The following is a 22,630-nucleotide window of genomic DNA, read 5'->3' as shown; positions in this document are numbered from 1 at the left end:
GGGTTAGAATTTTTGCTTACAAATCTACACATAGCTGTAGATTTTTGGGTTCTATCCAGTAAAGCTATAGGCCTTGCTAGTTGGTGTGATGACACTGCTCTTAGTTGTTTGTTTTGTGGGAAATAGTCTTGTGATACTTACTTTATTTCATTTAACTAGTTTTGAGTTTGCAAGGTCAGATCTCTAAAAGATAGTCATTTCCTCCTACATACATAATTGGCCTAGAATTAGAATATGCTATCAGAATAAATTGCCACCAGGTAAATGGTGATGCCTTAGTTATGGCAGATTATAGCAGCTCTTGAAACTGTATTTCCCATAGCTGTGGTTAATAGAATACAACAAAGAAAAGGATGTTTTCAACTCAGTCATCTTTTTGGTCTTTCAAAACTTCCCTTGCTGTTTTAATATAAACATTGGAGAGGATTAGATTTGAAATATCTATGTGCTAAATTTAAAGGATACAAACACTTGGGTTCACTAATCCTAACTGTTCTAACCACTTGTTTTAACACTAGTTTCTCTTCCAGACTTCAGTAGAATATTTCTCTTACCTTAAATATTCATACCTATAATCAAAAGCCCTTATGATCTAGGTTATGTTTTTTGCGGGGCAAAGTTCAAAAGTCCCGGCACTATGACTATCTTTATGGGGACAGAATCACAAATTCCTCTACAGAATAAATTTGATTTTCTATTTATAGTCTTTGTTTCCTTTCCCAGTGATCCCTGCTCCATTACTCATGGGAAGGAGAGTGTGCTCACATGGAGTAATCCATAAAAATCAAAAGCACCCTAACCTCTGGAGTAAAGATCCACTAGTTTTGGATTATTAGTATAGTATTGACAGTATACTAAACTATGATGTCAAATTTGGGGAAAAACACTGATTTCAAATTGAACCCCCCAGTATCCTGTTGCAATCAAATATATACTTGCACTTAACAAGACTTGTGTTCCAAGTTAGGGGTCAAAAAGTATTGTCACCATATCCACAAAAGGAAAGAAGAAATAAGTATTGAATTTATACTTAGTACTAAGCACTTTCATGTATTCTCTTGGTCTTTATTAAGAGTTGAATGTCATTATATATGTTTTTGCAGATAAAAATGCTGAGGTTTGTAAGTTAAATTACTCGCCCAAGGGCACATACCCAATAAGTGATGGAGCTGAGTTTCAAATCCAGGTTTATCTGACTCCAAAATCTACACTCATTTTTACTATACTTAATTGGATTTTGCCTAAATATATGTGCTTGGAAATACAAGAATCTTTATCATGTGTTTCCTACAACAGCAAGTGACTTTTAGGAGCCCATCAATAGAAACATTCAAGAATACCCTTTCTCATTATTCTCTCCAAGGGTGTTTTTCCTGTACTCAATTTCATTTTATATACAACCATCATGTACCTACTATGGGTACATCGTGGCACTCTAGGCACTGTGCTGGTCACACATAACTCAGCCATGACACATAATTGTGATTTACCAAGAATTTTGTCTTTCTGGCCTGCTCGACTTTGAAATAATATTTTAATGTTTATTTATTTATTTTGAGAGATAAAGAGAGAGAATGTGTGTGTGAGAGAACATGAGCATGGGAGGGGCAGAGAGAGAGAGAGAGAGAGAGAGAATCCAAAGCAGGCTCCACACTCAGAGTGGAGCCCAACGCTGGGCTCAATCTCACCACCTGAGCTGTGAGATCATGACCTGAGCCATTATCAAGAGTTGGACCTTTAACCGACCGAGCCACCCAGGCACCCCAGTTTTGAAATAATTTATATTCCTGAGTCCAGGACCTATCTCTGCAGTCTTTAATTTGGTGGGAGGATACTTTATGGCAACAGACTTGAACAATATTAATAGTTTTGTCTCTTATGTCTTGGTCTTCCCTTAATGAAACATATGCCAAATTTTAGCATCTTTATCTGCATTTCCCAGCAAAGAGATGGCAGTGTGGGGAAATGATGTGACTTGCTCACATAGCAGCTTACTGCTAGGTACCAAACTCCATGGAATTCAGGGTCCATTATGTCCACTGTCTCTCCCAGGTGCCATATTGCTGCCCATATTGCTCCCATGTACAAATATTTCTATGAAAACTCCAAAACTGGATCATTCAGACCACCTGTGGTTTTGGAAACTACCCTCTCCCTCACCTCAAATCAATCATACTTTCAGGGAGCCTGGGTGGCTCAATCAGTTAAGCATCCGACTTTGGCTCAGGTCGTGATCTCACAGCTTGTGAGTTCAAGCCCTGCATCAGGCTCTGTGCTGACGGCTCAGAGCCTGGAGCCTGCTTCTGATTCCATCTCCCTATCTCTCTGCTCCTCCCCTGTTCATACTCTGTCTCTACCTCTCAGAAATAAATAAATATTTTTAAAACTTTTAAAAATCATACTTTCTAGGAGAGAGAGGCTGTGTGTATAGTATAATAAATCAGACAGATTTGGGTTGACAGTCATCCTCCTTTGTAACTATGTATGATGTTGGAGAATATGATTGACCATTCTGGGTTTCAGTGCCTTAGCTGTAATATTAAGGTAGTAATACTTACCTGGAAGTATTGTATTAGTAATAATGTATACAATGTGACTACAAGGATGCCATAATGGACACTTCAGAAAAGGTGTAGATATTAGAATTGTGCCTATAATAAACTTAACCAAGGAGGTAAAATACCTGTACACAGAAAACTATAAAACACTGATGAATGTAATGGAAGGTGACACAACCAAATGGAAAGATATTCCATGCTCATGGATTGGGAAAGCAAATATTGTTAAAATACCTATACCACCCAAAGCAATTTACAGATTTAATATATTACTTTTTATCATATGCATGAAAGGATGAAAGGGACAAGAGGGATTATCTGTGCTTCATATTTCTCTGTTTATCAATTTTGGTGTTTGTATATTGCTACTAGTCTGTTTCACACTGGTCTCTCTCCTCTCTCCCCAGCCACTTCTCCTGCTCCTTCCCTTTCTTAAGCAATCCTGGTTTGTTAAGCACTGTTTCCAATTAAAGGTTAGTCCCCTCACCCTCCCAGATGACAATTTTTCTTACTGTTTATCTTTTGTGTGATCCAGATCTAGCTGTCCCCCATATCTCAGCTGATAATCCTTCTCTTCCCAGTTTAGTCAATGCTGCATTCTCCCCAGCAACTCTGAGCAGAAAGCTGCACACATTGATTAGGACACAATCTCAGAGCTAATGAAATGGTGGCTGAGAGTTGGTTCCAGGACCACTTGGAATCCTATGCATCACTAGTGGTAAAACAAACATCTTTTTTCATTTACAAGTCCGTGAATGATCATTGCCATCCCCAGCTGCTCCTCCAATGTAACATACTCATCTTATTCATTTTTCTTTTCTATTCCTCTCTTCTTCCCTCTTTCCAGGCCTGTCAGCTTGAGTTATAATACACTTATCTCTCCCTTCCTCTCTCTCTTTCCCTCTCCTTTAGTGCATTTTTACTTTTCTGGATAGGTTATCAAGAGTTGAGCAGCACAAAATTCAGATGGTAACAGTCTGAAAATTCAGATGGTAAGCCCTGGCAGTGGGTGTTAGAATTTGATTATTGTAGTTAGTAGTCATTTAGAATCTGAGCAGTCTTAATCCCTTAAATATAGCCTGGATAGAGATGGGGGTGTAGTTTTACCAGATGTTTGCCTGCAGGGAGAAGTTAGAAAGGGATGCAGATCTGGATGGTGTTTCAACAGGGGAAAAAAAAGTGAAGGTCCAAAACTATGAAGAGGGTAGCAATAGGTCTTAGGTTAAAGCATCTGAACAGGCTGCGGCAAGTGGCTCCTGGGAGGACGAGGCAGCAGTAACAGCAACGCTGTTTTATAGTCTTTTATAGTAATATTCTTAAAGAATGCTTTTGTTCACTAGTTGCATGGCGAAGTTAATCTTTTATTATTACTACTAGAAGCTGTCCAGGTCAGAGAAAATTTTCCCTTTGGCATTACCAGCATGGCATTACCCTCATTAACCATGAAGATGTCTGCTAATGGCACACTTGATTATGCCATATTTCTTTACCAGAGGTCATGGCAGAGAGTTATACTGCAGGATGGCAGTTCCCCCCTCACATACACTAATTAATTAATTTCATCTTCCCTGGACCATTATTGCTGCAAGAAGCAAGCAGAACCAACTGGTTCTAGTATCAGTTTCCATCTGTCAACTTCATGATTCCTGTCAACACCACTTCATAAAGCTGAAAACAAATAAAAATGAAAACTCACACATCCCCTTTTTACTATATAACCACTTCATCCCAAGAGGACCTGTTAGTAAATGTATTCTTAGGTCCTGTGCATGCCTTCAGATAGTTTGTCTGCATTCGGCCAGTTTGGCAATAAGGCAGTTTCCCCAACTCCCCAAGTACATGGGTTAGGTGATATGGGCTTGTCACACCCACATTATGAGAGACACTTGAAGCCATGCTTGGAAAGAGGTATTTTATAAAGACCAAAGCACAGAAAACATCAATTGACTCTGCATTGCTGTGCTCTTTGAGTGAATTGGAGCCGAATGAGCTATATAGTTGCATGTTTACAAGGTTCCTATGGCCCTAGGTTGCAAGCATTTAAAAATACCTCTAAAGGCTGAAGTCCCCAGGTTTAAGAGCTTGTAGGCATGGTATAGCATGTGGTTACAAAGTATAAAATTATGGAAAATTTGGGATTATGACATCTCAGGCACCTCTCCAAAGGACTGTGATTTTTTTTTTCCTTCCCATGTGTGAATCATTTGCAGTATATGGTCTACTCCAGCTAAACTAGTAGGAAATCTTCAGACATTACCAGTCCATGGCTTTTTCTATTGGGTGAAATAGTGGCCACTGGGAGAAGAAAGAAGTGGACTGAAGTGATCCCCAGGTTATACCTGACACCCAAGCCAGAACGTGGTGACCATCTTGTAGATGCTTGGTATTCAGAGGGGACAGGCAGTAGAGTCAAACAAACCTGGGTTTCAACCCCAGCTCTGCTACTCTGTATGACTTGGAAATAGTCACTTAAACTCTTTAAGCCTCAACTTCTCCATCTCCCTTACAGGGTTGTTACTGTGGGCATTAAATGAGATAATGCATGTAAATCAAGGGCTAATAGTGGCATTTGTCAGCCAAAAACAACTCTCTTCTTTTGGAGTGGGATGTTTGAAGAGAAACTTAGAGAAGAATTTGCTGCCTTGACTGCTTCAATGAGGACATCACCAGAGTCAGAACAGGAGCCAGTGGTCTCATAGGAGGTGGTGAGGATAGCATGTGGCTTGGTGGTGGGATCTCAGAGCTGGAAGCAGGAGGGGGAGTGTCCCCAAGAAGAAATACCCACAGAAGAACCTATCCATCCTTGGTAGCTGATGGTCAGGCAAAAGAGTGGGGAAGGAGGCAGTTGGAAGCAGGCATCCTTTGTCCTCATTCTTTGTAAGTTGGTGGCACTAGATAAGATAATTGGTGCCTCAGTCTCTGTGATCTTGGTTAACTTGAAGAACAGCATCCAAAATTCCCTGATATCTTTCCTTTAGGGACCTTGTATGACCACAGAACTTCCTTTTCTAACTGTTAGCAACTGTGCTTTAGCAACAGGAGCCTTCCACTAAGCTCCCACTTACACCATTCCTTTCACTGAATTTTCTGCTTCTAAACTTTTGGTTCTCCCAAGGCTCAAAAACAATCCTCTTTCCTCTATTTGACACCTTTAGCCTTCCCTGCATTTGCAGAGGAAGGCCAACCTTCTGTAGGAAGCCTTACCATAAGCCACTTTTCTCTCAAACTTCCAAAGCTCTGACCCAGCCCTTCTTCTTGATTCAACCCATGGAGTCAAACTATATTCCTGCTGGTCTCCTCAAATCCCTTTACATGCTATCCTAGAGCCCCCAAAATTATACACATGTTCCAGGAAGCACTGCCAATACAGAACAAACTCAATGGCTGTGGTTATAGGGAACCTTCACTCCCACTAAAGAGTCAAAGAGGATTCCCCACACCACTAAAACAGAATGGCCTGAAGCCCAGTCCTGGCTAGTCTTACCACTAATTTGCTGTTTGACTTAGGTAAATATAGTCCCTCTTAGGGCCTTATTTTCATGATCTCTAACAGTGTGAGGAGGGAGAAAATTAGTCATTGGTAAGGTCAAGGTTAGCTCTGACAATTAAAAAGCAGTTTTGTGGCATGAGCACAAACTTTGAACTACAAAGACCCCACCTTCATATCCCCACCTTAAGCCAAGTTACTAGTGGTAACTTATAGCAGTGAAATAGCATGTTCAAGTCTGCTCAGTTCAACACAGCAAAACAAGTATTCAAATCTGTGTGTAGGTCTGGGAAGACTCAGCTGAGCTCTTCCCCCTTCCTGGCTGCTGCCGGTCCCAGGGCAATTATTGAGAGCCAGGTTACAGTTTTCTGCACTTTGTCAGCCTAGATCCAAATTTCTCACCTCCTATCCAACCCCCAAGCAATTAGTTGTCCTTACCCTTCCTAGGAAACTCCAATAAGAGAAAAAGGAAAGGGAGAGCAGAGAGATCTGAGAAGATATATGTGTTTAGGCTTTATGGTCCCAGTAGACTAGTTTTAAAGCTACCAACCCTTGATATTTATCTTATCAATATATCATACCAGTGCAAAATGACACACACACACACACACACACACATATATATATATATATATATATATATATATATATATGCAGAAAGTCACAGCAGCATTGTTTGTAATAGAATAAGATTTTAAATCACTGTCCATCAATAGGGGACTGTTTAAATAAATCACATTACATCCATACAGTGGAATGCTATGCAGTTGTAAAAAGAAATGAGGCAGCTCAGTATGTACCAATACTGAAAGGACTCCATGATAAATTAAGCATCAAAAGTAAGAAACAAAACTGTGCATAGAATGCTATGATTTATGTGAAGGCAACATAATATGTGTATATGTTTGTTGTAATGCATGTGTATAAAATATATTTTGAATTATATGTGAGAAACTGCTTAAAGTTTTTGCCTGTTCAGAAAAAAAGGAGCATTGTTCTCAAATTTATTTTATTTCACTAATAGAGAACAGGGACATGGATGATTGTCTATAATTCTTCCTTAGCACAGGAAGTAGTGGGAGGGATTTGCAGCTATAGTCCTTGTAGACCTGAGCAGTATAAAACTCTAGCTCCTCAGTGTTAGGGTGACCAACAGATCTCGGTTTTCCCATGACTCTCATGGTTTTAGCACTGAAAGTCCTAGGAAAACTGGGACAATTGGTCACCTTCTCATTCTTCTACTGTAGCCCTTGGTCAGCCAGGCTTGCTAGTGCCAAAGGAGAACCTCCTAATAGTGGGATGAGTGGAACTGTAGCACAAGCCCCTGCTTCCACAATCCATAAGGGATTCACACTTACAGAGTCACAGGCACATGCTTTGTGAGATATCCTCATCTAACAAGACAAGGAAATTGAGTCTCAGAGAGGTTAAGTGATTTTCCCAAGGTCACACAGCTAGTCAGTGCTGGAGCCAGTCTGTCTGACTCCTGCCATGTCAACAGGACCCTGGGGAATGTAAAGCTTTCAGTGAAACAGCAGGTCTGGCCTTTTTTAAAGCTTGAAGCACCCAGAGTTGCATTTTAACCAAATCAAACACTGTTGCTCTGAATCAACTTTGGCAGGCCATTTTGGGAAATGGCTTTCTTCCCATCACCTCCACCCCCAAAGCAAAGAGATGTTCCAGGTTTTTAGACTGAAGGAGCCATAGGCATAAAGCTGGTTTCCCCAGCTGTGCTCATAGTGGGAGTCCAGTTCTCACTTGAAGAGTGATAAGCTACTCATCCCCCAGCTTGATCCACCTCACTCTGAAAAGCAGCATGAGAAAGTAAAACAGAATAGCAGCCAGCTAATAACAGGTATTAGTGCATGTCATGATGCTTGCCTACTCTTTGATTGGCTGGGGGTGGAATTAAATTTGGCTATGTAATACAGGCTCCTTTTGCTAGGAAAGAGTAAAAAAAAAAAAAAAACAAAGCCTCATCCATCAAAAAAACCACTAAACCACAGAAAACATACATAGCAGATAGTTTGGGGGATTTGGGAGGAGCATAGGAAAAGGTCACAGCAACCGCTGTACTTGCCCTTTCCCAGTTAAGCAGCAGGCAGGTGTTAATTATACATAGGAAATTGGGCTGCTTTTCAGACCCTGTTGAGATATTTTATAGAAGATATTTAATAAATATGGGGCAAGGGAAATGCTTACCCTCACTGCTGGCAATTAATTTGTACATGCTGAGTTGTAGAGCATCAGGGAGAGAGATCATCTGTGCCAGGATGCCAGAGTTTCTGGGAATAACAGAGATTGGCTTATCAAAGAGGATCCAAAAGGAAACTGAAACAGAGCTTTCCAAAGCTCTGACTTTCTCTGAAAATGCTGCCATAGTTTAGGGAAAGACATTTTGTGTGAACCTGAACTACCTATGCCTTGATAAGTCCTGCATTCTTGGATTTGAGTGAAGCTGATCAATCTCTTTGGTAATTGAACTCAACACACACTCACTCCCACTACAAAAGAGCCAACCTTGAGAGTTTAAGAGTAGACACTGCAGTGTCATTTGGGTTTTAGTGTCAGAACTGGCAGGAAGGACTAGGAGGCTCGCCTGTAGTATGTCCTGGTTTGAGAAGCATTAGGTGGGTCACATGACATTTCAGTATGCACAAGGATCCTATGACTCTTCCTAACTTCTTTCTAACTGAAGCATAAAAAAAATTGCCACAGAAGTGTGGCAGCTTGGACCAAAAGGATTACAGGTGTGCTCCATTTTATGAAACCGCTGTGTGCCTGTAAAGGTGGCCACCAAGAACAATTTCCCATTTAGAATCCTGTTCTTCATTGCCTTTCATAATAACATTAGAGATGCATTCTTCTGACAAATATTTTAGCCTCAAGACACCAAAATCTCAGAAATGCAAAATAAACATTGGCAATCTTATTTGAGGGGAAAATGTTCAAATATCTTGATAATGTCTTAGAAACAAAAATATATGGACAAGCCACTTAAACTGAAGTTCAGGTGATCTTTCAAAGGGCAGAACTGAGTTAGATGCTTTCACTACCTACTTCAGAGGACTTCTGAAAGGATTCAATAACAAAAGTAGAAGGACTTTATCAACTGAAAATGCTGCATATATATGAATTCTCATTACTCTTCTAGTCAATCCTACGTTTACTTTAAAAAAACAGGAGAACTACCTCTTGCCCCCCATGGATTACCATTTGCCTCTTGGAGGGAAGCTCATTAACAGTTTTAGTATTGAGTATTCAGAGATATTCTCAGAACAAGTTTTAATTCTTAAATATCTATGGCCTTGTCTTTCAGGATGAAGTTTGGAGGGTAGTATGTTCACTCTGTGATGCACGTACTAATTAATCAGTTTCTCCCAGTTTGCTTGTCATGGACAGAGTAGTGGAAAGAGCATAGAGCCCTCCAGCATTTTGTAATTGTGGTTCCTCAAGCAAAACAACAGAAAATGTCCAAGCCCCAGATTTACTTTCTGGAAATTAGAGATAACACTGAATGGTTGTGGTGAAGGGCAATGAGATGATATTATCTGTAGGCAGCCAGGAACTTGGAAACACTGTGCAAATCCTCTCATGGGATAGACAAGGGCTCTTCTTCCAAAGCTTCCCTTTGCAGGGTGTGTGTGTGTGTGTGTGTGTGTGTGTGTCTTCTAATTTTTGTGTCACATCCTTGTTAGGTTTAGTGGACTTGAGCAGGTAAAAGTTTGTTTGCATGCACATATTTTATTGACTTGAGACTACCCATTGACTGAGTGATTTTTAGCTTCTACTTGTTCAAACTGGCTTCCAGGAGCCACTTATTGAGTTTTTAAATAAAGAGAGGTTTATTTAAAAATAAAGATTGGGTTAGTAGGTAAGTTTCTCCCAAAAAGGAACAGAGTTGAAAAGGAAAGGAACTATAGGAACATTACCTTCTTCTACCCAGATTTGGATATTTGTAGAAGTTCAGAGTTTATGATATAGAGTCTGTGTTTAGAACTTAAACTCTTTTATGACCTTCTAACCTTCCTCCCTATTATACATAAATCACATCAACATTTATCTGCTCCCAACATGGTAATATATATCTCATATGGAGAGAATCCTCATACACAAACTCAGAACCCATACGTTGTGATCTCCTCTGACACTAGAAATACCCGCCACTTGGGGCACCTGGGTGGCTCTGTCGGTTGAATGTCCAACTTCAGCTCAGGTCATGATCTCATGGTTCATGAGTTCGAACCCTGTATTGGGCTCTGGGCTGACAGCTAAGAGCCTGGAGACTGCTTCAGATCCTGTGTCTCCCTCTCTCTTTGACCCTCCCTGACTCATGCCCTGTCTCTCTCTTTCTCAAAAATAAATAAACATTTTTAAAAATTAAAAAAAAGAAATACCCACCAATTCATTCACTTTGTCCTCTAGAGAAAGTGACAATAGTTATAGTTCAGAAATTACAAACTGGTTCCTATGGGTAGACTTTGGCCTGCATACATGTTTTGTTTGGCACTCACAATTTTTTTTTTAAAAATTTAATTAGTTGCTAGCATTTCAATATTATAAAAATTCACACAAATTATAGCCTAGATGGCCAGCTTGTCTTGAAAAATGTAATAAGCTTGTAACACTGGTCAGCATTCAATCATTAACGATCACTTAGAACTTAGTAGCAACTTATCTTGGTCTCTCCAATTCCCCTGCTAGGTCTTGATGAGCCTTTTGTTACCAACCAACCTCCTATGGGCATTGAGTAGATAGCCATATACTTAAAGCTAGTGCATTCAAAGTGACCTGTTTAATATTATGGGACAAAGAGGAGATCATTGTTATTTGGCTGGTGTGCCCAATGACAGGATATATGAGTAGACAGCCACTGTCTTGGTGGAACACCCCATTTGAACAAGAAGGTAAAAATTTAGAGCAATAAGCATGAAGCCTCCAAGCCTCTTTTAAATAATTCTCTGATCTCACATACCTTTGAGTTTCTCTACATGAAATATCAGTCTCTCCTCCTCCACTCCCACTATCCTCATCTTTGAGATGGGGAATGTGCCTTCAGCTACTGCAAAGAGCTTACCCAAAGGTGGAGTCCATAGGAGGAGCTCATAAAATATGAATGAAGCATTCTATCCAATGATATATGCACCACAAAGTATTTTTTTTCCTTTTTCTTGACTATGACAAATGCTAGGTTCATGGAATGAGAACTGAAGGTTTTGATGACTTGCTGTGTCCTCATATTAATAGATTAATTAATTAATTGGTTCACTGTGTCCTTGGATGGATAACAGGATGTCATTAATTAGGAAGGCACAGGTAAGAAAAGAAAAGAGAACATTTCTTAAGTACCAGGAAGTGAAATTAAAGAGTGATCATTACTAAGGGTTGATGGAAGGAAGCAGCTGGAGAGAAGAGGATGAATTCTACTTATTTCAGTGTTTCAAATCACCAGGGTCTGAGAATTTTCTGAAGGCCAGAAAGGCCAGAGTTCTGGGAATCTTCTGGAAGATTCTCATTTCTCATTACTACCTCATCCCATCATGTGCCACCCCCCTCCAAAGGAACAGGAAGAAAAGATAATTAGGCATGGCAGAGCAGTAAGAGGAATGTTGATGTTAAGGGTGGCTTTAAAGAAGTTAAGGGAAGCTTTAAACTGAAAATGGAGGGAAGGGAAAAATATCCATCCAAAAACTATAAAATGAGCCATTACAAAGGGCACTGTATATGAAAAAATAAGAACAGTACAAGGAGCATTTAGTATTCAACAGAGTAGAATAACTTGGGAAATGGGCAGAAATAATGGGCATGGATTCAGTGGTTGAAGCAGTTAAAATTTTGAGCTTAAGTCTTTAATAGAAGGAGACAGATATGACTGCTTAGGTATCATGAAGACTTAGTGTGGAAGAATATATGGCATGGAGGTGAGAAAGTTAGGATAGAAAAAATTAAATTCCATCATTGAGAGTGTATATACCATAGGCCACCAGACCAGAGAAAGGAAGGAATGATGTAATTTCAATGCTTAGAAGAGTTGTGCTCTTTTTCTGGAAGATAAATGAACATTAAAAAAAGAGAAGAGTTGTTTTCTCAATTGATGATTCAGTGTCAACAATTTAAATATAATTTCTCCCTCTCCCTGACACATTTCCCCTTCCCACAACATCTTGTTGTTCTCTTTGTCTTGCCTCCTTGGCACCATTCTTTTGTAAGCATCTCGAAAGTATTACAATAATCTTGAAACTCTCATAAGTTATCAAGAGGATTCAGGTAAACTTTGTTCATGAACTTATTTTATAATTGACAGAGGTTCTCTCTACTAGTACTACCTTGTAGCTTAGAGAATTGGACAGAGAGTGTAATAGATGTGTGTATATTTGGGAGAATGGGAGTAGCAAAGTATTGCTTAGATCAGGGTCCCAAACTCAAATGCCTGCTGGAGTCAGACACCCCAATCTGAAGGGAGCAGCTGCTACTCTGTTCCACCAGATAGTTGCTATGTAAGAATATAGGTCCACACTGTTACCAGATGTTCTGGGGTTTTTTAAGAAATAGGAAACCTTAATTTTTATATGAAATATTCTGCATTTTAAATATTATCAACTGGGGCACCTGGGTGGCTCAGTCGGCTGACCATCCGACTCTTGATTTCAGCTCAGGTCATGATCCCAAGGTTGTGGGATTGAGCCCCACAACCTTGTAGAGTGTTAGACTCTACACTGAGCATGGAGCCTGCTTAAGATTTTCTCTCTCCCCCTCTGCCCTTCTCCCCCATGCTCTCTCTCTCAAATAATAAATAAATACATAAATAAATACATAAATAAAGTAATTAAAAAACAAACAAAAAACAAAAACAAAAACACTAGGTGGGCCAAACAAAACACTTACACAACCACTCAGTGGTGAATTCTAATTTAGATTATGGATGGAGTTCATGGTAGAGCCTTGATTTGGTGACTTAAACTAAGTCTGGCTCTTTGTCCATTCAATATGGGTTTGGTTCCAGCTTGGTGGATGTGAATACTTCTCCCAAATGGCAAACTTGTATGTTGGTTTGTATCCCATAAATGTAACTCTAAACTTTCTTGAGGTAAAAATGGTAAATAGACTCAATGCTTGGTTAGAGTCCGTCTGTTAAATAAGGAAGTGAAAAAGCAGTGACCAGACTTGAAGTACATAAAGAAAATAATCAGAAGGTATTTACTTTTTGGTGCCTTTTTGTCCTTTCTTACCAGATCATGAATCCTTTGAATTCATGATAAATACTTTGGATTTAGTTCTTAAAATTTTAGGAAACTATTGGAGTTTTGTGAGCAGGGAAGGAATATGATCCAGCTTAATATTCTAAAAGAAATGTTCTAAAGCTGATAGAACAGTATAGAGTTACAATGTGGAGACTTCCAAGAAAATCTGCCTTTTTGCCTATTAATTGTTCTGTCCTAGGAATGTTCTTTTTTTAAAAATTTTTTTAAGTTTACTTATTTATTTTTTTAATTTTTAATGTTTATTTATTTTTGAGAGGTAGAGACAGAGCACAAGTGGGGGAGGAGCAGAGAGAGAGGGAGACACAGAATCTGAAGCAAGCTCCAGGCTCTGAGTGGTCAGTACAGAGCTTGATGCGGGGCTGAAACTCACGAACTGTGAGATCACGACCTGAGCTGTGAGATCATGATCTGAGCCGAAGTTGGACACTCAACCAACTGAGCCATCCAGGTGCCCCGACTTATTTATTTTGTGTGTGTGTGAGAGAGAAAGATAGAAAGTGGAGGGAGGGACAGAGAGAGGGAGGTAGACAGAGAATCCCAAGCAGGCTCCATGCTGTCAGTGCAGAGCCTGACACAGGACTCGAACCTATGAATTCTGAGATCATGACCTGAGCCAAAACCAAGAGTCAGGTACTCAACCGACTGAGCCACCCAGGTGCCCAGGAATGTTGTTCTTATTTTTGTGTTCATGTCGCTCATCCCTATCCCTGACCACCAGTGGAGATGTTCTCCATGGTTCTTGGGCCATATATCTCAGGGAACTTAGAGCCTATATAATCTTAATGTGATATCCAAAGATAACCAATTCCTTTTCAGACTGAACTAATTTTCTTGTATTTTTGTCTGTCCCTCAGGCCATTCCTCAGATATGTGACAGAGATAGAGCCTTCCAGATGTCTGATATTCTTAACTGAGAGGACAAATTATATGGTCTTGCAAATTCATCTAACTACTCAAACTTATGCTTCTATTTTTCAGAAAATACTGAAGGAAGGACCTCTGTTGAAGAACTGTAATTCCTTCAAGAGATGGAAGCTTAGATATTTTCTGGTTCGAGGACAAAGACTCTGTTTTGCACACCATCCCGCCGTAAGAGAATATATAGAATATTTATTCTATAGAATATCTATAGAATTTTGTCATTTGGGTTAATGGGTGGGGATTTAAGGAAATGTTTGTGTGGAGAAATAGGCTAATAGGTAAAGACATGTTGGCAAATATCAAGGTAGAAGTTGAAATCTATTTTTCTTTTAACTTGTTCTTTTGAGCCAAATGGGGGGATACTGTTCTATCCTTTCCCCTTCCTCTTTCCCTTCCCTTTTACAGATTCCTCAGTTAGCTTCTACACTCAGAACCAACTACAAAATTTGTGGGTCTTCGTACAAAATGAAAATGCAGGGCCCCTTATTTAAAAATCAAGGAAAAAATGTCATTAAAGATACAAAAATATAATGCAATGATTTGTCATGGCATCTTTTATTTGTTGTTCAATGTCATTCTAAGTAAAGAAAAAATAAAATGTTAAATTATGAGTATTTTTGCCATTCATCTGCACATTGTACAATGTCAGTTATAAAAACAAATATAAAAGCATTTAATTCATATGAAAAACCACAAAAATTATATAAGTTGTATTTAGTAGCTCATACACACACATATATATTTTGTTCTTAACAGTATACAAAACCAGTTCAACTGTTTTTATTTCACATCTTGATATTTACACATTCTACCAATGCCCTGACTAAAAGGAAAAAGAACTATGGGCTACCCTATCTTTCTTTCCTTCAATGTTATCATTTTCAACATAAATTATTGGCTAATACAGGGAAGTAACATAAGTAAGAAAGAACACAATAGGGTTCCTTGGTTGTTCATGTTTCTTAGAACACTATTGCCTTTTTCTGTATTTGAAGCAAGTCCTGGTCTCTACAGAAATTGTGGACTCTCAGGGCTAACAGTTCCCTTACGTCCTCAATCATAGGTACAGCATGCTTACCTTATATTTGCTGTGAGTCTTACTGAACTCTTACATATCATGAGTCCACTGGAATTGTATGCTCATGGGCATCATGAATGCAAATGGAGTGACAAGGCATGGGGTGGACATGCAGATTGTGCATATCTCCCCTGCTCATGTCCATGAGCCATTGTCCCACTGGACTTCATTTACAAAATACACACTCAAGGATAAAATTATTAAAAATGTCAAGATTGCAATAGCAGAACATTAAACCAAGTGCAGGGCCCTGCTGAACATGGTGCCCTGTATGAATGCATAAGATGCATACCAGTGAAGCCAGCCCTATCTGTATTCCTAGTGCTGCTATCCTTGCTGCTGGCTGGATGTTACCTATTAGAACCAGTTTATAAGGAGATGCAGGCCTCAAACTGGATAGGACTAGCAACAAAGTCAGAGGTTGCCAGCTGATAAAATAGGAACTAATAACTTCTATCTGCTCCACTAGGCCCTTAGTTAAACCATATCCCTTTATCTTCTCCAGCATAAACCCTTAGTTTTGAATAATTCTGAACCACCTAAGCCTTCCTGTAAATCCACGTAAGAGTTTTAGGAAGTGTTGTTTTGCTTTAGTTTGGTTTGGTTTTTGTTTGTCACATGATATATCAACAAAAAATCATGATGCTAAATAAATCCCAGCACTGAAGCCAGAGATATGATTGGTTCATGGCTGCTAAAAATGCCTATTTGTGTGTGTGTGTGTGTGTGTGTGTGTGTTTACCTTTTAGTGTCTGTTGACATTATTAACCAGATGATTATTTTCCTTCTCCCTCTTGTATCTTCCTAGTTTGCACGTTTTGAAACAATTGATCTGTCTCAGGTCGCCTTGGCAGAAAGCAGCTGTAGAAATCTTTTCCATAGCTTTTGTGTAAGTAACATTGGAAATAACTCAATGGGTAGAGGTGTGAGCTAGCTGGGAAAAGGGGTTGCCATACCCATGTGTTGCCTCTTTGGAGTTCAGGTTTCCCAAGTCTCCTTTGATCCTAAAGTGTATATGGGAATCCACTTAAAGTAAGCATTGCAAGTGAGTGCTGAAAATTATTCGTGTAAATATTTTCTACCAGCCCACTGATAGGGGGGAAAAGTGATGTCCCTATTCTCTAATACCAGCTTGGTATAAATCTGAACTGACTTCTGGGTGGTGGGGAAGTGACTATTATGAAAAAAATAAATCCTCCTGGTGAAGGTGATTTAGAAGAGTACCACTGAGAGGCTTTCAAGAGACCGCTAATATGTTGTATAACATATCAGGAAAATCAAACTACATGACGCTCTCTCCTTTGATCTGATAGATAATAACCTAAATCCAAAGTGTAAACTACCTTGTGCTGAGATTACTGATAAGAGCACCTCAAAGAAAGCAGAGGATTTTCTATGGATGCATTAAGGGTTTGGCACTGCTGAAATGTCATAAGTCTTTGCTTATTCAAGTGAATCCAGACCAGAAATCTCACTGAAAAATAGCAAGCCCATTGGCCCAGGAATTCTCCTACCCACCTCCTCCCAGAACTGTCTTCTTCCAGCCTCAGTGATGGGTTATGGAGACTGGGGTTCCCCTTCAGGAGAGCAGTACTTAGCAGACTAAAGAGCTACAGGCCCAATACCTCTACTTCTATCACTGGTCCACACTTCATAATCTTTTGAAAGGAAAGCAATAGGCTATAAGAGGGAGACCCTACTATGATTTCTCTCTTATTACATCACACTGACCTAGGGTAAAGTTAAGAGTTCTGTTGGCCCAGTCCCAAAAAGCTCAACCTTTGGGTGATGAGCATACAGGCTAATGTTTTTCGTTTTTATTCTACAAAGAAATCCCAAGGATTAGGATGTCCCTTAGCCTAATTAAAACACAGAGGCACTGTTCACCAGCCCCACACAAGAGTGGGTTTGGACCAAATGAGTGGCATCATCACAGTTCCCACTAGATTCTATTCCCATCTATCACAGAATCATGCTGTGCTACATGCAAAAGGAGAAAAAACAATTGCTTGTTGGCATTGTGAGCACTAGTTCCAAGATTTGGGAAGCTTGTATTAAAGACAAGTAGGGTTACTGAAGCAATCACTGATGCTATAGCCATCTGTGTCCCTCCCACCTTCTGGCAAAAAAACAAGTCCTGACTATGGTCTACCTCTGTTAGACCCTCAGCATAGCTTTCTCATTATTCCTGCTGGGGTTCTTACACCAACCAGGATTAAGAGACATAATGGTAAAATTCTCTTCAGGTTGGCTTGACCATAAGCAAGAGAGAAACTGGATTTTTAGATTCCTCACTATTTTTACTCTCTCCTCAAACAGAAAGAGGTACACCCTGCTGAAGTGTATACCATTTTTACCATTTTTTAATTAGATAGAGCATCAGTGAGTAGGATTTTCAGGCAACCTCTCTGGAGTAATAGATGGTGCATGGCTTAGTACTTAAGAGTATATATTCTGGAGCCAAAGAATCTAGATTTTAATTCTAGGTCAGCTTTCTAACTACTAGGTGGCCCTAAGCAAGTCATTAAACTTTCTTTGCCTTAACTTTCCTGACTATGAAATGAGAAAAATAATAATGCCCATATCATGGAGTTTTAATGAAGATTGAAATAAATAGTATACATAAAGTGTATTAGAACAGTAACTGGCACATAGTAAGTGCCATTAAAGTGTTATTTATTACTATTACCATTATTATTATTTGGGGTAGGTATCTAAGAATTTGTCTTACATTTAAGAAGTGGCTTGGGTTGTGGTTGATGGTCCTGCCTAGTTCCTTAGAGAGTTCACAGGCTCTGTTTGGGGGCAAACTTGTAGAATGTGAACCAGCTAATAATGTGACTTTTTGTTTAGGTGATCACACCACAACGAAAAGTTACCCTGGCTGCACCCAACCGGAAAGACATGGAAGAATGGATCAATGTCATAAAAACCGTTCAACAGGGAGAAATTCGCAAGGTAAGAAAAATAGTAGAGAACTCACACAACTCTCAGAAGTAAATGTTTAATTGGTTGTATTAGTTAAGCCACCTTTCAAAAAGGGAAATAGAAAATGGAAGTAGAGAGACCATCTGGTCAGGAATTATAGATGGATATCATTAGGAAACTTGTTTAGAACTATTTATAAATAGGAATAATTCACTTAGACTCAAACCATGGTAAATATGTGGTTTAGATACCTCTTTTTTTAATGAATATAATTTATTGTCAAATTGGCTTACATACAACACCCAATGCTCATCCCAACAAGTGCCTTCCTCTTTACACATCCATTTGATATGTAGATGTCACTATATGCCCGATGGATGAGTCATTCAAGATGTATGTAAGCAGCTAACCTCGATGTTCTTATGTTAGCAAAGCTGTAATCAGCAGTTTTGACCTGGGTCTGCTGAGTGACTACAATAACAGCTAATGAAACTCAGGCTCACAAAAGAGAAAAAAATAGACAAAGATGAAATAACTATTCAGTAGAAAAGGCAGGATTTGGACCCAGGCTGTGTGATTCTAAAACCTATGTCCTTAAACCCTATGCTAATGTAGGAGGAAGAGCAAGGAGCAGTCCTCTCCAAAGATTAGCAGAATTCTTCTTATTATTAATACCAAACCTCTGGCCACTGCTCCCTGCAACAAATGGTATACCATTCAAACTCTGGGCTATGCCCTCGTTCCACTCCTCTGAAGACCTACAATAGTTAGAAGTTTCAAAAGGGGAGGGATTTTTGTCATTTGTTTCCTTGTATCAGTGTGTGGCACATAGTAGAGGCTCAATAAATATTTTTTAAATGAATAAATGAATCTGAGGGTAATCTCAGAGCCAGGGTTTAGAAAGAGAATGATACATAGTTCATCCTAAAGCAAAAGAAGCTGATATTTTAATTAACTAGCAAAAGATAGAGGATTTTTATGGGCATTTGGGATGGACCAATGGTAATAATGGGTTTTATAAGTAAAAATAATGCCATGGAGAAAACCATGTGTCCTCATTTCCCTATGACTCCTCTGGCTCTTAAACACTGATTTTCATTGCTACACATGGCTATTAGTACATGATAAGTTGACTGAACTTGGGCCTAGGTATCTCTCCACATATCTGTAAGGCCTCTCCCAGGCTCACATTGTCTATGCATAATTGAGAGATTCTTGATTAGAATCTGATGATGGTCTTTATATTAAATACTCTCATTGTTTTACTCCTTTGTTATTTTCTTCTTCCTTTCCTAATAGAGGATTTCATCCCATTCCTCCCCCTCCACTCCAATTGAGCCAACTATGGCATAGAATTAGTGGTAGCCACAAAAAGTTGTGATTTGCATGCTCCTCTTCCATCATCATCCCTGTGGGTCAATCCCTTTCCTTCCCGTGGTTTATCTCTATCCAAACTGTAGCATTTCTCATGAAATACACACTTTCAATTTGGCATAAAAGGTTATATAGTATAATTTTACTTATTAGTCTAGAAATGCAAATGCTTCTAGAGAAAGCCATCAGAGCATTGATGTGCTATTCCTGATTTAGTTGAATTAAACATCTAGGTATTGACTACCCAGCACAAACCAGAAAGGAAAAAAAATAATATACCTGTTTACTCTCTTGGAAGAATTGTGAGTTTCAGGTTGCAATCACAACTTCTGTGAAGCTGCTCCAGGGACCTAAATCTATTAAGGAACACTTGTAGCTGATAGTGAAATGTCTCATCATGAGCATCTTAGCAATTCATCTTGCATGAGGCTTAAAAAGTCAAATATGCTTTCTCCCATATGTACCTTATCTCTAATGGTCTCTTTTAGTCTCTGTCACCAGCAATGCCTGATATAGGGTGAAGAAGATTAATTATAGACTTAGTGGTCTATTAAAGTCAGTATAAAGTAATTGGATAACTTACTACAAAATAGTCAGTACACATTAAGGAATATGCCCTTAGCAGGTGCTCAGTTCTGTTTCATAGAGGATCGAAAAGATGTGTTGGGGCGCCTGGGTGGCTCAGTCGGTTGGGCCTCTGACTTCAGCTCAGGTCACGATCTCACGGTCCGTGGGTTTGAGCCCCGCGTCGGGCTCTGGGCTGATGGCTCAGAGCCTGGAGCCTGCTTCCGATTCGGTGTCTCCCTCTCTCTCTGCCCCTCCCCCGTTCATGCTCTCTCTCTCTCTCTGTGTGTCTCAAAAATAAATAAAACGTTAAAAAAATTAAAAAAAAAAAAGGTGTGACTGGCTCCCAGCCACAGTGAGCGTTTTAGGTAGTTGGGAAGACAAGATACACAAAAGAAACAGTTAAATGACAGTACTCATGATAAATAATAGTTTTCAGAGATGTTACAAGACAGTGCATGATTGATTGCCAGAAGAATGAAACAGACAATAAAATAGTATAAGAGTTCAGGAGAGAAAGAGATAAGTATGGGCTGAAGTTTCCTGAGATAATAGAGGATACATTTAAGACTGACATTGAAAGATGAATGGGGTTTTATTGGTGACAGGGAACTAGGGGTAAGGGTAAGTCCTAAACAGGGGAATTGGTATAAGCAAAAGGTGAGTAACAGAAAAACAGAAACTTTTTGTAACAGAGTAAAAGGGGGACTCCATTTAACCAGAAGAGTTTGGGAAAGTGAGTTTAAGAAGTGTCTGGAGAGGTTGCCTGAAGTTGATTGTAGAGGATTATCAATGCCAGAATAAAGAGTAGGGAAGAGTTGCAATATGATCAAAGTTCAGTTTAAAGACGGATTGGAAAGAGAAGAGAGTTTATCAAAAGGATATTTTAGAAGTACAAGCTGGATTAGATGAAGGAAAGACCAGAGGACAGATCATAGATGAAGCTATAGATTAATTCAGACAAGACAAAGTTAAGCCCCAGAATGAAGATAGAAAGGGAAGACAAATTGTAGATGCTGAGATGGAGGTGGGGAAAATCTAAATGTATGAAAGAGGCAAAGCAGAGAGAAAAGTGATAGGCAGATAAAAGGTTTGAGTCTGGGAGACTTAAGAAAGAATAGAAAGGAGAAAATTAGAAATAAGCAATTACTTAAAAGACTAGATTAAAAGGTTAGCTTTTTCTAATGACTTGTCATGGACCCATTGACTATGGGAATGGGAATGGACCTTAAGAGTCATCTAGACTCCAGATTCTAGATTTTAAAGCATCTTTAGATCAAGTCATGCAGCCTTTATTTGAATGCTTCCAAAGATGGGGAACTAAGATTCCTACAAAAGAGTCCATTCCGTTGTTAAAGGTCTAAATGTTAGAACGTTTTTCTAGTCTTTGGCCTAGTAGAATAACTTTCTAACATTTCAGTTTGTGCTACAAGAATGGCATCTGCTGCCCCTTGTGGTAGAAACCTTCCTGTTACTAGAAGCATTTAAAGCAAACTATTTAAGGAACTGCTTCTGAGAATGTTGTATAAAAAATTAATTTTTCATAGTGACATCAGAAAGATTGTGGATTAGGAGGTCCCAATGCTCATCCTCTCTCCCACAAAAACATCAAAAACAACAAATAAAGAGGTACATCCTAGCTAGAATAGCTCTGAAAGAGCTCCAGAATACAATAAACAAGCTGTAGAAACTCTATGGAGCACAGAGACAGAATGACCATGTAGAAAAGCATAGCTAGTTATTTACATGCATTGCCCCAGCCTCCAGTCTGGCAGAGCTTGGGGCCAAAAAGAATCCCCTTAGTCTGACTTCCCTCCATAAGGGAAAAGGAGAGCAGGAGGATTCCAACAGTCCTCATCAATGCTGTGGACACATGCAACTTCCACCATGGAGATGCTCTACAGACTTTATTGATGCTAAAACAATCAGTTACCTGGAGCCCATGCTGCTGTGATGCTCCCCAAGAGAGCTATTGCATTAATGTCCCTGAAAAAGCTGCTACCACTGTGCCTACACTGGGGAAGTGCCACTGCATGCACCCCACTAAGCTGCCAACACTGCATCTTGATCCCCCCAACAACCAGAATCACAACTTCCACTCCTGCAGCCGTACGCACATCCTGGACTCCAGCTCCATGGCTGCTCAGCACATATCCATGCCACACACACCAGGGCATCATGATAAATACACCTACGCCCCAGTCCATAATACCAGTTTTTCTGGATGACCCTGAACTCCAACCCCAGTGCCATGGCCACTCTGCAGGTGCCCACAGCCCAGACATCAACACCATTGCCACGGCAAATGTGTTTGTGACCCTGATTCAGGCACCTACAGACACGTGTGTGCCCACACACTGAACTCAACAATAATAGGGATATTCTTGGCAATGACTTCCTTTGTAGAGAAAAAGGAGAACAGGATAACCAAGGAGCCTTCACCACCAAGGAGCACAAC

At 39.6% G+C, this 22,630-nt stretch overlaps 1 protein-coding gene across 1 annotated transcript in view; it reads left to right on the top strand.

Moving 5' to 3' along the window:
• DGKK (diacylglycerol kinase kappa) overlaps positions 1-22,630 on the top strand; it is a 156,367-nt gene that overhangs the window by 31,834 nt on the left and 101,903 nt on the right. Inside the window, exons 2-4 of the mRNA XM_053202325.1 lie at positions 14,286-14,396; positions 16,115-16,195; positions 18,160-18,264. Of these exons, the coding sequence (XP_053058300.1) occupies positions 14,286-14,396; positions 16,115-16,195; positions 18,160-18,264 (297 nt within the window). The remainder of the gene's footprint in view (positions 1-14,285; positions 14,397-16,114; positions 16,196-18,159; positions 18,265-22,630) is intronic.

Source organism: Acinonyx jubatus, chromosome X, assembly GCF_027475565.1.
Source record: "Acinonyx jubatus isolate Ajub_Pintada_27869175 chromosome X, VMU_Ajub_asm_v1.0, whole genome shotgun sequence".
Classification (NCBI taxonomy): domain Eukaryota; kingdom Metazoa; phylum Chordata; class Mammalia; order Carnivora; family Felidae; genus Acinonyx; species Acinonyx jubatus.
The sequence above is the reverse complement of the archived record's forward strand: the minus strand, read 5'-3'. Positions and strand labels throughout refer to the sequence as shown.